A 15,095-nucleotide genomic window follows, 5' to 3' on the forward strand; every position below is an offset into this window, starting at 1 on the left:
TTTTATTAGTTTTATTGATGTTTGCTATTGTTTTCTTTGTTTCTATTTATTTCTGCTCTGATCTTTATGATTTCTTTCCTTCTGCTAACTTTGGGTTTTGTTTGTTCTTCTTTCTCTAGTTCCTTTAGGTGTAAGGTTAAATTGTTTATTTGAGATATTTGTTGTTTCTTGAGGTAGGCTTGTATTGCTATAAACTTCCCTCTTAGAACTGCTTTTGCTGCATCCCATAGGTTTTGGATCGTCATGTTTTCATTGTCATTTGTCTCTAGGTATTTTTTGATTTTCTCCTTGATTTCTTCATTGATCTCTTGGTTATTCAGTAATATGCTGTTTAGCCTCCATGTGTTTGTGTTTTTTACATTTTTTTCCCTGTAATTGATCTCTAATCTCATAGTGTTGTTGTCAGAAAAGATGCTTGATAGGATTTCAATTCTGTTAAATTTACTGAGGCTTGATTTGTGACCCAAGTTGTGATCTATCCTGGAGAATGTTCCGTGCGCACTTGAGCAGAAAGTGTAATCTGCTTTTTTTGGATGGAATGTCCTATAAATATCAGTTAAATCTATCTGGTCTATTGTGTCATTTAAAGCTTGTGTTTCCTTATTAATTTTCTGTTTGGATGATCTGTCCATTGGTGTAAGTGAGGTGTTAAAGTCCCCCACTATTATTGTGTACCATCGATTTCCTCTTTTATAGCTGTTAGCAGTTGCCATATGTATTGAGGTGCTCCTATATTGGGTGCATATATATTTATAATTGTTATATCTTCTTCTTGGATTGATCCCTTGATCATTATGTAGTGTCCTTCCTTGTCTCTTGTAACATTCTTTATTTTAAAGTCTATTTTATCCGCCATGAGAATTTCTACTCCAGCTTCCTTTTGATTTACATTTGCATGAAATATTTTTTTCCATCCCCTCACTTTCAGTCTGTATGTGTCCCTAGGTCTGAAGTGGGTCTCTTGTAGACAGCATATATATGGGTCTTGTTTTTGTATCCGTTCAGCAAGCCTGTGTCTTTTGTTTGGAGCATTTAATCCATTCACATTTAAGGTACTTATTGATATGTATGTTCCTATTACCATTTTCTTAATCGTTTGGGGTTAGTTTTTGTAGGTCCTTTTCTTCTCTTGTGTTTTCCACTTAGAGAAGTTCCTTTAGCATTTGTTGTGGAGCTGGTTTGGTGGTGCTGAATTCTCTTAGCTTTTGCTTGCCTGTAAAGCTTTGATTTCTCCATCAAATCTGAATGAGATGCTTGCCTGGTTAGAGCAATCTCGGTTGTAGTTTCTAGCCTTTCATCACTTTAAGTATATCATGCCACGACCTTCTGGCTTTTAGAGTTTCTGCTGAGAAATCAGCTCTTAACGTTATTGGAGTTCCCTTGTATGTTATTTGTCATTATTCCCTTGCTGCTTTCAGTAATTTTTCTTTGTCTTTAATTTTTGCCAATTCGATTACTATGTGTCTCAGAGTGTTTCTCCTTGGGTTTATCCTGTATGGGAGTCTCTTTGTTTCCTGGACTTGGGTGGCTATTTCCTTTCCCATGTCAGGCAAGTTTTTGACTATAATCTCTTCAAATTTTTCTCGGGTCCTTACTCTCTCTCTTCTTCTGGGACCCCTATAATGTGAATGTTGTTGTGTTTAAGTGGTCTCTTAGGCTGTCTTCATTTCTTTTCATTCTTTTTTCTTTATTCTGTTCCACAGCAGTGAATTCCACCATTCTGTGTTCCAGGTCACTTATCCATTCTTCTGCCTCAGTTATTCTGCTATTGATTCCTTCTGGTGTAGTTTTCATTTCAGTTATTGTATTGTTCACCTCTGTTTGTTTGTTCTTTAATTCTTCTAGGTCTTTGTTAAACATTTCTTGCATCTTCTTGATGTTTACCTCCATTCTTTTTCCGAGGTCCTGGATCATCTTCACTATCATTATTCTGAATTCTCTTTTTCTGGAAGGTTGCCTATCTCCACTTCATTTAGTTGTTTTTCTGGGGTTTTATCTTGTTCCTTCATCTGGTACATAGCCCTCTGCCTTTTCATCTTGTCCGTCTTTCTGTGAATGTGGTTTTTGTTCCACAGGCTGCAGGATTGTAAGGCTTCTTGCTTCTGCTGTCTGCCCTCTGGTGGATGAGGCTATCTAAGAGGCTTGTTCAAGCTTCCTGATGGGAGGAACTGGTGGTGGGTAGAGCTGGCTGTTGCTCTGGTGGGCAGAGCTGAGTAAAACTTTAATCCACTTGTCTGCTGATGGGTGGGGCTGGGTTCCCTCCCTGTTGTTTGTTTGGCCTGAGGCCACCCAACACTGGAGCTTACCTGGGCTCTTTGGTGGGGCGAATGGTGAGCTCTGGGAGGGCTAATGCCAAGGAGTACTTCCCAGAACTTCTGCCGCCAGTGTCCTTGTCCTCACAGTGAGACACAGCCACCCCCTGCCTCTGCAGGAGAGCCTCCAACACTAACAGGTACGTCTGGTTCAGTCTCCCCTGGGGTCACTGCTCCTTCCCCTGGGTCCCAATGCACACACTACTTTGTGTGTGCCCTCCAAGAGTGGAGTCTCTGTTTACCCCAGTCCTGTCAAACTCCTGCAGTCAAATCCTGTTAGCCTTCAAAGTCTGATTCTCTAGGAATTCCCCCTCCTGTTGCCAGACCCCCAGGTTGGGAAGCCTGACGTGGAGCTCAGAACGTTCACTCCAGTGTGTGGACTTCTGTGGTATAAGTGATCTCCAGTCTGTGAGTCACCCACCCAGCAGTTATGGGATTTGATTTTAGTGTGATTGCACCCCTCCTACCGTCTCATTGTGGCTTCTCCTTTGTCTTTGGATGTGGGGTATCTTTTTTGATGAGTTCCAGTGTCTTCCTGTTGATGATTGTTCATCAGTTAGTTGTCACTGTGTGTTGTATAATTCTTAAAGTGATTTACAAATACGTGGTATTCTGAGGTCAAAAGAAAGCCTGGAACTCTCTTAAGGTAAAACATTTACCTACTAAAGAGTTGTGCACAGTGTGTATTCTTTGGGATGCATTCTCTAATCCTTATGAGATCCTTGATTCTAAGTTTTATGCTCTACCCATATATGGCAAATTGGATAGGTGGTGAATACCTTAGATAAGATATTTCTGGGAATAAGTTGACTTCTCTCTTAAGTTTTAGACTGGGTTCATCAACTTAGATATGAAACCTCACCATTGTATATCAAGCCATTTTTAAGACCAAAAATGCATGTGGTACAAAGTCTTTTGGTCTTAAAAATGCCCCAATTTAGATGATTAGAGATAAAGTATGTTGTCAGCCAAATGATTATTGTTTGTCATTGTCTGCATGGTAGGGAAGGTGGTATTACTGGGTTCACTTCATTTTAGTCATACTGGAAATGTAAAGCATAATAAAAATAAGTCCATTTGGTATTAAAATAAACTACCAAGTCAGAAGAGAGTTCTTGGCTTGTTTGTAGGCTGGAGACTTATACATTTAATGGTATTGTGATTTATAATGGAAAACAGGTTCATTTGTTGGAAAAGATGTTGAAATGGGACCGAGCCCATTGGATGCCGCTTTTAAGAGCTAGAGACAGTGTTTGCTCTCCAAACGGCGAAAAAATCTAGTCTTTTGATATGACTCATAGAAATAACTTTTTTTTAGAACACACTTAAGTTTTGGTTTTCTCCAAGTTTATAGCATATGGATTTGTCAGTCATGTAGATGTGCTTCTGGATGACATGGAAGAAATTTGGTAACAGAACGAAGAGCGCTGTAGGTTTATGGCTGTCTGCTCAAAAATACTTTGACAGGGAGTTAATGTAGGAACTGCCTTCAGATCGTTTGTGCTTTTATGGTGTTTTTATTTCTCCATTTTGTTAAAGTGTAAGATCCTGGGAGAGTGTAATAGGTAGACATCAGCTTTGTTTGTTAAGGTTTCCAAAAAAAAAGGAAGATCAGGTTTTGTTCCCATTCACCTGTAAACTTTATCTGTTAAGGACAGATTGTAAATGTTAGACTTTGCAGGCTACATATGGTTTCTGTTGTTTATTCTCTTTTGTTTTGTTTTATAACCCTTTAAAAGTGTAGAAGTTGGGCTTCCCTCGTGGCGCAGTGGTTGAGAGTCTGCCTGCTGATGCAGGGGACACGGGTTTGTGCCCCGGTCCGGGAAGATCCCACATGCCGCGGAGCGGCTGGGCCCGTGAGCCATGGCCGCTGAGCCTCTGCGTCCGGAGCCTGTGCTCCACAACAGGAGAGGTCCGCGTACCGCAAAAAAAAAAACAACAGTGTAGCAGTCATTCTTACCTCTTAGGCCATAAAAACAGGCGTCAGGCCAGATTTGGCCTGGGGACCATAGTTTGCTTACCCCTAGACTAGAGATCAAAGTACAGGCCCCACCCAGTCTTAGAGCATGTGAATTCTGTTTGTAATGCCTGGGTTTTTTGGGGGGTTTTTTTAGTTTTTGTTTTCATGTTTATTTTGGTCATATACCAAACACTGAAGCACAGCCAAATCTTACCCTGAGGAAACTCTTCCCAGTAATGAAGAAAAAAAGGTTTGTGCACCTAAAAGTATAATCATGTAAAATTTAAGAAACAGTACAGCCATAGAAGATACAAGATGCCAAGTAAAAACACAAAAACCTTTTCAACATCACTAGCCATTGGTATGGTACAAATTAGAACCAGAATGAGATACTACTACATACCTATTAGAATGGCTAAAATAAGTAATACTGATAATATCAAATGCTGGCAAGGATGTGGAGGGATTGGATCTCTCCTGCATTGGTACTGGGCATGGAAAATAATATAGCCACTCCTGAATTCAGCCTGGCATTTGGTTAAAAAGAAAGTACCATATGACCCAACAATTACATTCCTGGGCATTTATCTTGGAGAAATGAAACTTAATGTTCACATAAAAACCTGTACATAAGTATTCATAGCTTTATTTATAATAGCCAAAAAATGGAAATGACTAAAATATACTTCTACCAGTAAATGGTCACACAAACTGTGGTATGTCCATACAGTGGAGTAGTATTCAACAGTGAAAAAGAACAGTCTGTTAATACACACAACTTGGATAGAAGTTAAGGGTATTATGCTGAGTGAAAATAGCCAGTCTCAAAATACTGCATACTGTATGATTACATTTATCTAACACTCTTGAAGTGACATTATTATGGATATGAAGAACAGACAAGTTGTTGCAAAAAGTTAAGAAAGGAGAGGGAAGATAAAACTATAAAGAGATATCACATAGAACTTTCTTTGTGATGATAAAACAATTCTGTATCTTGATTTTAATGATGGTTATGTGAATCTATACATGTGATAAAATCTCATAAAAGTATACACAAAAACGTGTAAAAGAGTGAGTGCATGTAAAAAATGGTGAAGTCTGAGTAAGCTCTGTAGTCTAATTAATTGTATGCCAAACAATTACCTAGTTTTGATAATGCACGATGGTTATTATAAGATGTCAACATTGGAGAAACTGGATAATGGGTGCACAGGACCTCTTTGTACTATTTTTACAGCTTCTTTTGAGTCTTTAATTATTTCCCAACAAGAAATTACAGAGAGCATGATGTAGGGAGGGGAAAAAAGATGGGAAGAGGGAGAAAGAGAGAAAGATTGAAACAGTGAGGGTTTCTAGGCTAGAAGTAGAATAAAAAGGACTGACTTACCCTCTACTTAAACCAAGAACAAAAAATTTTTTTAAATAGACAAAATACATGAAAAAACAGTTTCTAAGATACTGTACATCAGGCAATAAAAGAAAGTGATCACTAAGAGCTGGGAAACAAGCAAAATGAGTCCCTGCTTACTCCCTCGAGAGAGTCTGCAGGCTGTAGTACATGGAGGAGGGACTAATGTAGAGCCCAGCAGACTCCTTGAATTGAGGAAACCATAAGGAGAGTCCACAGAGATTGACAGCTAGAGTTTATAAAGTACCAGAAGGAATAGAACCTAATGCTCACACAAGTCCAAGAAAAATGCCTATCCCACCTGCCAGACTGGAAAATACCATAACTCATGGAGCATTGGGTAGAACACTTAGTAGTTGGAAACAGCCCTAGACTGCGCATTCCTCCAGAACTGCCTAACAAATCATAAAAGCAAGAGATGAAAAGTTGAAATTGTTTCCAAGTACTTTAACTGCATACCGGAACAAAGCTTGAGATTTATAGAAATACAGAAATGCCTGGCACCCAACAAAATAAAATTCACCATGTCTGGCATCCAGTCAAAGGTTATCAGACATGCAAAGAGGCAAGAAATCATGACCCAAAATGAAGTGAATATCAATCGAAAGCTATACAGAAAAGACACAGATGTTAGAATTAGCAGAGAAGAAAAATAAAATAGTTATTATAACTGAATTCCACATGTTGGAATAAAGTTAAGTAAGACATGGAAGATATAAAAAAAACCAAAATTGAATTTCTAGAAATGAAAACTACAATATCTGAGACGAAAAATACAGTGGATGGGATTAGACATAAAAGGATATTTCTTGGGCAAAACTGATTAATTGCATACTTGCTCAAAACTTAGTGTACTATTGACTTTTTCATTATTCCAAATAATTGAGAGAAAATATAATGATGGGCAGCATTATAACTAGCTCAAAAATATTTGCTTGTAAAAATTTGTTGTTAAGATGTCCTGGGTAGCACTTTTGTCAAGGGAAGAACAGATGAAAAATGTTCACAACATTAAAATATTTGGTTTTATGGGATTGTGTGTGGTGTTAGAGCTTTTGTTTGTGAAAAACGTGCATTAAAAATAAGATTTCAGAGTAGTTATTTAAATGCTTTTTCAAAAGTGTATAATTTATTTTCCTAGCCAGCTGGTAAGCTTTTTGAGGGCATTACCATGTCTTTTTACATGTTTTGACCTCCCTAAAGTACTTAGCATGGTGTTTCCCATAGTGGGTGGTCAGTAGTGTTTATAATGTAAAAGAGGGAATCCTCCAACTGTGATGCACTGAAATTTAACCTGTTCCTAATAAGGCAGCACCAGAATTATCCCTCAGAATGTAAGTAAACAAAGTCTGTTACAAGGTTTGGAGTGGGGAGTGGTGGGGTAGGGGACAGAAAGAAGCTCACCTTAGCCAAGAGGCTTAAGCCTATTTTTAAACAAGGAACAGAAATTCTGCCGATTACTCCTTAGAGCCCTATCTTTGTCCGTGACTAGTGCTGATTAGATCAGGTGCATTTTGGGTTAAATAATGAGTAATGCTTATCAACCAGGTATTTGGAAATCAATCAGTCAGTCAAACTTTTGGATATTTATATACTTGAGTAGATTTGGACATGGCAGATTTTGAGAGCAAATGCTAGAGTTTAAAAACATGTCCTGAGAAGAAACTTTTCTCTCACTTAAAGGAAGCCAAGCCACATGGGGATAGGTTAGTCGTTTCCCATTTCTTGGTCAAAAAAAATTGTCTGATTTTCATTGGTAAAGGGGATTAAATAGGAACAAGGTTTCTGCAGCCTCAAGTTCCAATCTCTGTTGCAAGATTTTTGTAGGAAGGAATTTATAAACTTTACAAATAAAGAATTAGAATCTCCACAGATTCAACCCAAAGTACAGAGCTTTCAGTAAATTTCTTATTCGCCAGATAAAGCTATTTTCCAGCAACTTAAATGGAACTTTACAAACTGTCTTGCTTGTGAGTATTGTCCCTAAGCTAAAATCACTTGTGTGTTCATTTTGTTAGTAACAATATTACTGTGCATGGTCTGTTCTGCTGCAGAAGGAAATGGGTAGATTTGGCTTCTCTTTCCATAAGCAAGAAACTCATGATTGAGGAGGTAAAAGATCTTAGATATTTGGGAAACCCTTACTATTGTTGATGCTTTGCTATTGATATTAAAATGTGTAAAAAAAATAATAGAACAACCAATATTCAGGATTACCAGTTCTTTCCTCTACGTTTATTTGAATTACTAGAAAAAGAAATTCTGTACTATACAAAAACTATTGGGTGTAGATACCTTGAAATCCTGACCTGCTAAATGTGGTAAGGCACAAAAAGATGAACAGATTAAAATTGATAAAGTTGAACCCCTTAATGATGAAGATTAGGGGGAAAAGAGAAGCTTCTAATACAGGGATTTACTAGTTGGAATGAGAGAGATTTTAAGCAGTTTAATGAGAAGTGGGGTTGTGATGATACTGAAAATACAGCAAGAGAAGTAGAAGGAAAAAAAACTCTAGAGGAAGTCATTGAATACGCTGCTGTCTTTTGGGAAAGATCCAGTGAAGATGTAGATAGACAAGATTGTGGCTCAGATTAAAGGGGAGACAAGAATTCACAGGAGAATTTGTATCACACAAAAGCACTTGACACAAAGATTGAATGGTACAAAGCACCTTTTCAGCAGCTGGGAACATCATATGATACTAACAAAGAAAACTGTCTTAGAAAAGAGAGTTGTTTCCTGATTGTGTGCTTGGATTCAACAAAGAAAATGTATATGATGAATTGAGCCAGTGTATTCATAACATTCATCAGTTCAGATTTGACTGGTCTCTTAAGTTCAGAATTGCAATGGAGCTCCAGAGGAGGTGTAGCATCATAACTACCTTGATTGAAAGAAAAAACAGAACTAGAAGACTAGAGATGGGAAACAAACCAGGTGAGCTCCATGATTGCCATAGCCTATTACGTTGAGTGTGTTTCCAGGCTTCAGGGCAGGGATGGGTAACATAGGCAGAGCCCAACAGACTCACCAAGTGGAGGAGACCAGGGCTGCTAGAGTTAACAAGAGAAAGTTCCAGAGCAAACAGAGGTACACAGGGTGCCCATGACAGTTCAGCAAAGTATAGATCAGCATCTATGTGAGGAAACCACCTGATACATGCTACAATATGAATGAACCTCATAATAATTATGCTGAAATAACCTAGATATTTTTTAAAGACTACGTATTGTATATTTTGTATGACTCCATTTATTAAAATCTTAGAAAATGCAACTAATCCAAAGTGACACAAAGTAGATTAGTAATTATCAAGGGATTGGTGGGGGGGGTAGAGGTGACAGGCAGGGTGGGGCATGAGGGAAAGATTACAGAGGGGCACAAGGAAACTTTTAGGAGTGATGGATATGTTCATTATCTTGATTGAGGAGATGGTTTTGCAGACTTTTACATATGTAAAAACTTACTACGTACTTTAAATACATGTATTATTTTGTCAATTGTACTTAAATAAAGCTCTTTATAAAACCTGCATCCAAAAAAGATACAAACAAAAAACAGAGTAGTTTCCCTTTCAGAGTTGTTCTGAGGAAAAGAAAGGAGAGAACAAGCCCAAGTAACCTATTTGCAACTCTCTTCCAACTCAGGTTGTCTTTACTAAGATTTTTGCAGTTCAAAAGTGTTTTTCAGTTTTAGAGATGTAGTGTTAGGATCTGTGTAGTCAAATATTGCTCTTGTCAATCAGGATATAACTTTATGCAATTTTGTATTTCAGGGCTCCTGAATCAAGCAAGCAAACATGAAAAATGGATTAAGGCTGATGCTCCAAAAGGCACTGTAAGCTTTAGAAGCCAAAGCTGGTTTCAGTCCCTGAAACTGCAGGACTGAGAATGGTTTGAGTTATGTTTCTAAATTTTAACAACGATTATTAGATCTGTGACTACAAAAACTCAAATACCACTGTTCATATAAATGTTGAAAACAATAAATTGGGATGTCTTGGGGCAGCCTTTTCAAAATTTGTACTTAGCTATTAGTTTTCTTCTGTAACAAATTACCACAAACTTTTTGACTTAAAATAATACCGTTTGCCCTGGGATCTCCTGGACCCTGACCACCCAGCAGTAACCCAGCGCTAGCCCCAGGGCCTCCCAGGGTTCTGCCGTCAACCATCAACCAGTGGCCAGCAGCATCTGCACAAGGCAGGACCTGGCAACCAAGCAGACCAGGGGCCAACCTAGCCTATCAGACCACCTACATAGTCACCCTGCCAAAACAGAAAGACCCACACATCCCTCATAGGAGGAACCCCTAGAGCATATAACTGTTGATGAGAGGAGAGTGCACTGCTGGAACACAAAAGGTCACTTCTTCAAGGTTGGGAAACGTAACCAACCTACCAGGTACATAAAAATAAACACAACTAGTTAGGCAAAATGAGGCAACAGAGGAACATATTCCAAACAAAGGATTAAGATAAAATCCCAGAAGAAGAACTAAGTGAAGTGGAGATATGCAGTCTAACCAAGAAAGAGTTCAGGGGTGTGATTGTACAGATGATCAAAGAACTTGGGAAACAAATGGATGCACAAAGTGAGACGTTAGAAGTTTTTAACAGAGAGTTAGAAAATATAAAGAACAACCGAACAGAGATGAAGAACACAATAACTGAAATGAAAAATACACTAGAGGGAATCAATAGTAGACCAAATGATACAGGGAAACGGATTAGTGAGCTGGAAGACAGAGTAGTGGAAATCAGTGATGCTGAAGGAAAAAAAAAATGAAATGAGGACAGTTTAGGAGACTTCTGGGACATCAAGCTCACTAATATTTGCATTATAGGGTTCCCAGAAGGAGAAGAGAGAGAGAAAGGGGCTGAGAACATAATTGAAGACATAATAGCTGAAAACTTCCCTAACCTGGGAAGGGAAACAGACATCTAAGTCCAGGAAGTGCAGTGAGCGCCATACAGGATTAACCTAAGGAGGAAGACACCAAGACACATTGTAATTAAAATGGCAAAAATTAAAAGAGAATATTAAAAGCAAGGGAAAAGCAACATGTTACATAAAAGGGAACTCCCATAAGGCTATCACCTGACTTTTCAACAGAAGCTCTTCAGACCAGAGGGGCATGGCATGATATATTTGAAGTGATGAAAGGGAAAAACCAAAAACCAATAATACTCTTCAAGGCTCTCATTCAGATTTGATGGAGAGATAAAAAGCTTTACAGAGAAGCAAAAGCCAAGAGTTCAGCATCACCAAATCAGCTTTAAAGAAATGTTGAAGGAACTTCTCTAAGCAAAAAAGGACACAAGAAACATGAAAATCATGAAAGGAGAAAGCTCATTGGTAAAGGCAAACATATAGTAAAGGTAGGAAATCATTCATATACAAAGCTAGTAGGAAGGTTGAAAGACAAAAGTAGTAAAATTGTCTGTATCCACAATAAGTAGTTAAGGGATACACAAGAAAATTATATGTAAAAAATGATATCAAAAACAGTAATCATGAGGGTAGGAGAGTACAAATTCTGTGTTGTTAAAATGCATTGGAAATTAAGAGATCGCAGCAACTTCAAACAATCGTATATATATAGATTGCTATATGTAAATCTCATGGTAACCACAAGCCAGAAATCTATAAAAGATACACAAAAAAGAAAAAGGAATCCAAACATAACACTAAAGGTAGTCATCAAATCACAAGAGAACAAAAGAAGGAACAAAAAAGACATACAAAAACAACCCCAAAACAATGAACAATATGGCAATAAGAATATACATATCAATAATTACTTTAAATATAGATGAATTAAATGCTCCAATCAAAAGACATAGAGTGACTGAATGGATTCAAAAACAAGAATCGTATATATGCTGCCTACAGGTGACTCACTTCAGATCTAAAGACACACACAGACTGAAAGTGAGAGGATAGAAAAAGGTATTCCATGCAAATGGAAATCAAAAGAAAGCCAGGGGAGCAATATTTATATCAGATGAAATAGGCTTTAAAGCAAAGACTGTAAGAAAAGACAAAGGACATTACATAAAGATCAAGGGATCAATCCAAAGAAAAGAGACAACAATTATAAATATATATGCACCCAGCATAAGCAAAGCTAAACACACAAAGCAAATATTAACAGACATACAGGGAGCAATGGACAGTAACACAATAGTAGTAGGGAATTTAATACCCCATTTACATCAATGGACAGCTCATCCAGACAGAAAATCAATAAGGAAACACAGGCTTTAAATGATACACTAATCAAGATGGAACTTACATAAATATTCCATCAGAAAGCAACAGAATACACATTCTTTTCAAGTGCACGTGGAACATTCTCCAGGATAGATAACATGCTAGGCCAGAAAACAAGCCTTGGTAAATTTAAGAAAATTGAAATCATGTCAAGCATCTTTTCTGACCACAATGCTGTGAGACTAGAAATCAACTACAAGAAAAAAAAAGCCTGCAAAAAATATAAACATGTGGAGGCTAAACAGTATGCTACTAAACAACCAATAGATCACTGGTGAAATCAAAGAAGAGAGAAAAGAATACCTAGAGACAAGTGAAAACAAAAACACAACAGTCTAGAATCTCTGAGATGCAGCCAAAGCAGTTCTCAGAGGGCAGTTTATAGCAATACAAGCCTGCCTCAGGAAATAAGAAAAATCTCCAATACACAACCTAACATTACACGTAAACAAGCTAGAAAAAGAAGAACAAACAAAACCCAAAATTAGTCAAAGGAAAGAAATCATAAAGGTCAGAGCAGAAATAAATGAAATAGACTCTTAAAAAAAGATCAGTGAAGAGCTGGTTCTTTGAAAAAATAAAATTGATAAACCTTAAGCCAGATTCATGAAGAAAAAAAGAGGATCCAAATCAAATCAGAAATGAAAAAGGAGAAGTTGCAATTGATGCCATGGAAATACAGAGGATCATAAGAGACTACTAGAAACAACTATATGTCAATAAAATGGACAATGTTGAAGAAATGGGCAAATCCTAGAAATGTATAATCTTCCAAGAGTGAACCAGCAAGAAGTAGGAAATATGAACAGACCAATTAGAAATAATGAAATTGAATTAGTAATAATAAAAAAAAAACTCCCAACAAACAAAAGTCCATGACCTGATGGCTTCACAGATGAGTTCTACCAAACATTTAGAGAAGAGTTAACACTTAACGCTTATTATACTATTCCAAAAAATTGCAGAGGAAGGAACACTTCCAAACTGATTCGACATGGCCAGCATCACCCTGATACCAAAAGTAGACAAAGATATCTCACACACACACAAATTACAGGCCATTATCACTGATGAACATTGATGTAAAAATCCTCAATAAAACATTAGCATACCGAATCCAACAATACATCAAAAGGATCATATACCATGATCAAGTGGGATTTATCCTAGGGATGCAAGAATTTTTCAATATCCACAAATCAATCAGTGTGATATGCCACATTAACAAATTGAAGAATAAAAACCATATGATCATCCCAATAGATGCAGAAAAAGCTTTTGACAAAATTCAGCCTCCATTTGTGATTAAAAACTCTCCAGAAAATGGGCCTAGAGGGAACACACCTCAACATAATAAAGGCCATATATGACAAACCAATGCTAACATCATACTTGGTGAAAAGCTGAAAGCATTTCTTCTAAGATCAGTAACAAGACAAGGATGCCCATTCTTGCCACTTTTATTCAGCATAGTTTTGGAAGTCCTAGTCATAGCAGTCAGACAAGAAAAAGAAATAAATGGAATCCAAATTGGAAAGGAAGAAGAAAAACTGTACTGTTTGCAGATGACATACTATACATAGAAAATCCTGAAGATACCACCAAAAACTACTATAGCTCATCACTAAATTTGTAAAGTTGCAGGATACAAAATTAATACACAGAAATCTGTTGTGTCTCTATACACTAACTGAACTAGCAGAGAAATTAAGAAAACAATCCCATGTACAATCACATCAAAAAGAATAAAATACCTAGGAATAAACCTACCTAAGGAGGTAGAAGACCTGTACTTGGAAAACTATAAGACACTTATGAAAGAAATTGAAGGCAATCCAAACAGATGGAAAGGTATGCTGTGTTCATCGATTGGAAGAATTAATATTTTTAAATGACCATACTAGCCAAGGCAATCTACAGATTCAATGCAGTCTATATCAAAATACCAAGGGCATTTTTTTCACACAACTAAAATAATTATTCATAAAATTTGTGTGGAAACACAGAAGACCCTGAATAACTAAAACAATCTTCAGAAAGAAGAACAGAGCTGGAGGAATCACGCTCCCTGTCTTCAGACTATACTGTAAAGCTACAGTTATCAAAACAGTATGGGATTGGCACAGAAGCAGATATGTAGATCAGTGGAACAGAATAGAGACCCAAGAAATAAACCCACACACTTACAGTCAATTAATCTATGACAAAGGAGGCAAGACTATATTACAATGGAAGAAAGACAGTATTTTCAATAAGTGGCACTGGGAAAACTGGACAGCTACATGTAAAAGAATAAAATTAGAATATTCTCTAAAACCGTATGCAAAAACAGACTCAAAATGGATTAAAGACCTAAATGTAATACCAGAAGGCAAAACTTGTAGAAGAAAGCATGGGTGGAACACTCTTTGACATAAATTGTAGCAATATTTTGGGAGATCTGTCTCCTAAAGCAAAGGAAATAAAAGCAAAGATAAGCAAATGGGACCTAATTAAATTTAAAAGCTTTAGCACAGCAAAGGAAATCATTGACAAAATAAAAAGGCAACCTACTGAATGGGAGAAAATATTTGTAAATGATATGACCCATAGAGGTTTATATCCAAAATATACAACAGCTCTTACAACTCAACATCAAAAAAACAGAAAAAAGAAAAAACAAACCTGATTAAAAAGTGGGCAGAAGACCCAAATAGATATTTTTCTAAACAAGTCATACAGATGGGCACAGGCACTTGAAAAGATGCTCAACATCATTAATAATCAGAGAAATTAAAATTAAAATCCCAATGAGACATCACCTCACATTTGTCAAAATGACTATCATCATAAAAGATCACAAAAAATGTTGGCAAGGATGTGGAGAAAAGGCAAACTTCTTACACTTGGTGAGAATGTAGATTGGTGCAGCCACCATGGAAAACAGTATGGAGGTTTATCAAAAAAACAAAAAATAGGACTAACATGACCCAGCAATTCCACTCCTGGGTATTTATCTGAAAAAAACAAAAATACTAATTTAAAAAGATACGTGCACCCCAGTAGTCATAGCAGTATTATTTATAATTGGTAAAATATGGAAGCAACCTAAGTGTTCATTAACAGATGAATGAATAAAGAAGATGTAGTACACA

At 37.0% G+C, this 15,095-nt stretch overlaps 1 protein-coding gene across 3 annotated transcripts in view; it reads left to right on the forward strand.

The window, feature by feature from the left end:
• The window catches only part of FAM185A (family with sequence similarity 185 member A), a 78,543-nt gene extending 63,919 nt beyond the window's left edge, over positions 1-14,624 (forward strand). For 2 of the 3 annotated variants that reach the window (XM_081244108.1, XM_081244111.1), the window contains one exon: positions 9,462-14,624. In XM_081244108.1, coding sequence (XP_081100234.1) covers positions 9,462-9,574 — 113 coding nt within the window. In that variant the 3' untranslated portion in view covers positions 9,575-14,624. Of the gene's footprint in view, positions 1-8,523; positions 8,955-9,461 lie in introns of those variants that run through there. The other variant, XM_081244110.1, reaches the window with a different exon arrangement.
• Positions 14,625-15,095: the final 471 nt, after the last annotated feature.

The sequence above is a fragment of the Mesoplodon bidens genome (genome assembly GCF_964165515.1).
Source record: "Mesoplodon bidens genome assembly, chromosome: 9".
NCBI classification, from domain to species: domain Eukaryota; kingdom Metazoa; phylum Chordata; class Mammalia; order Artiodactyla; family Ziphiidae; genus Mesoplodon; species Mesoplodon bidens.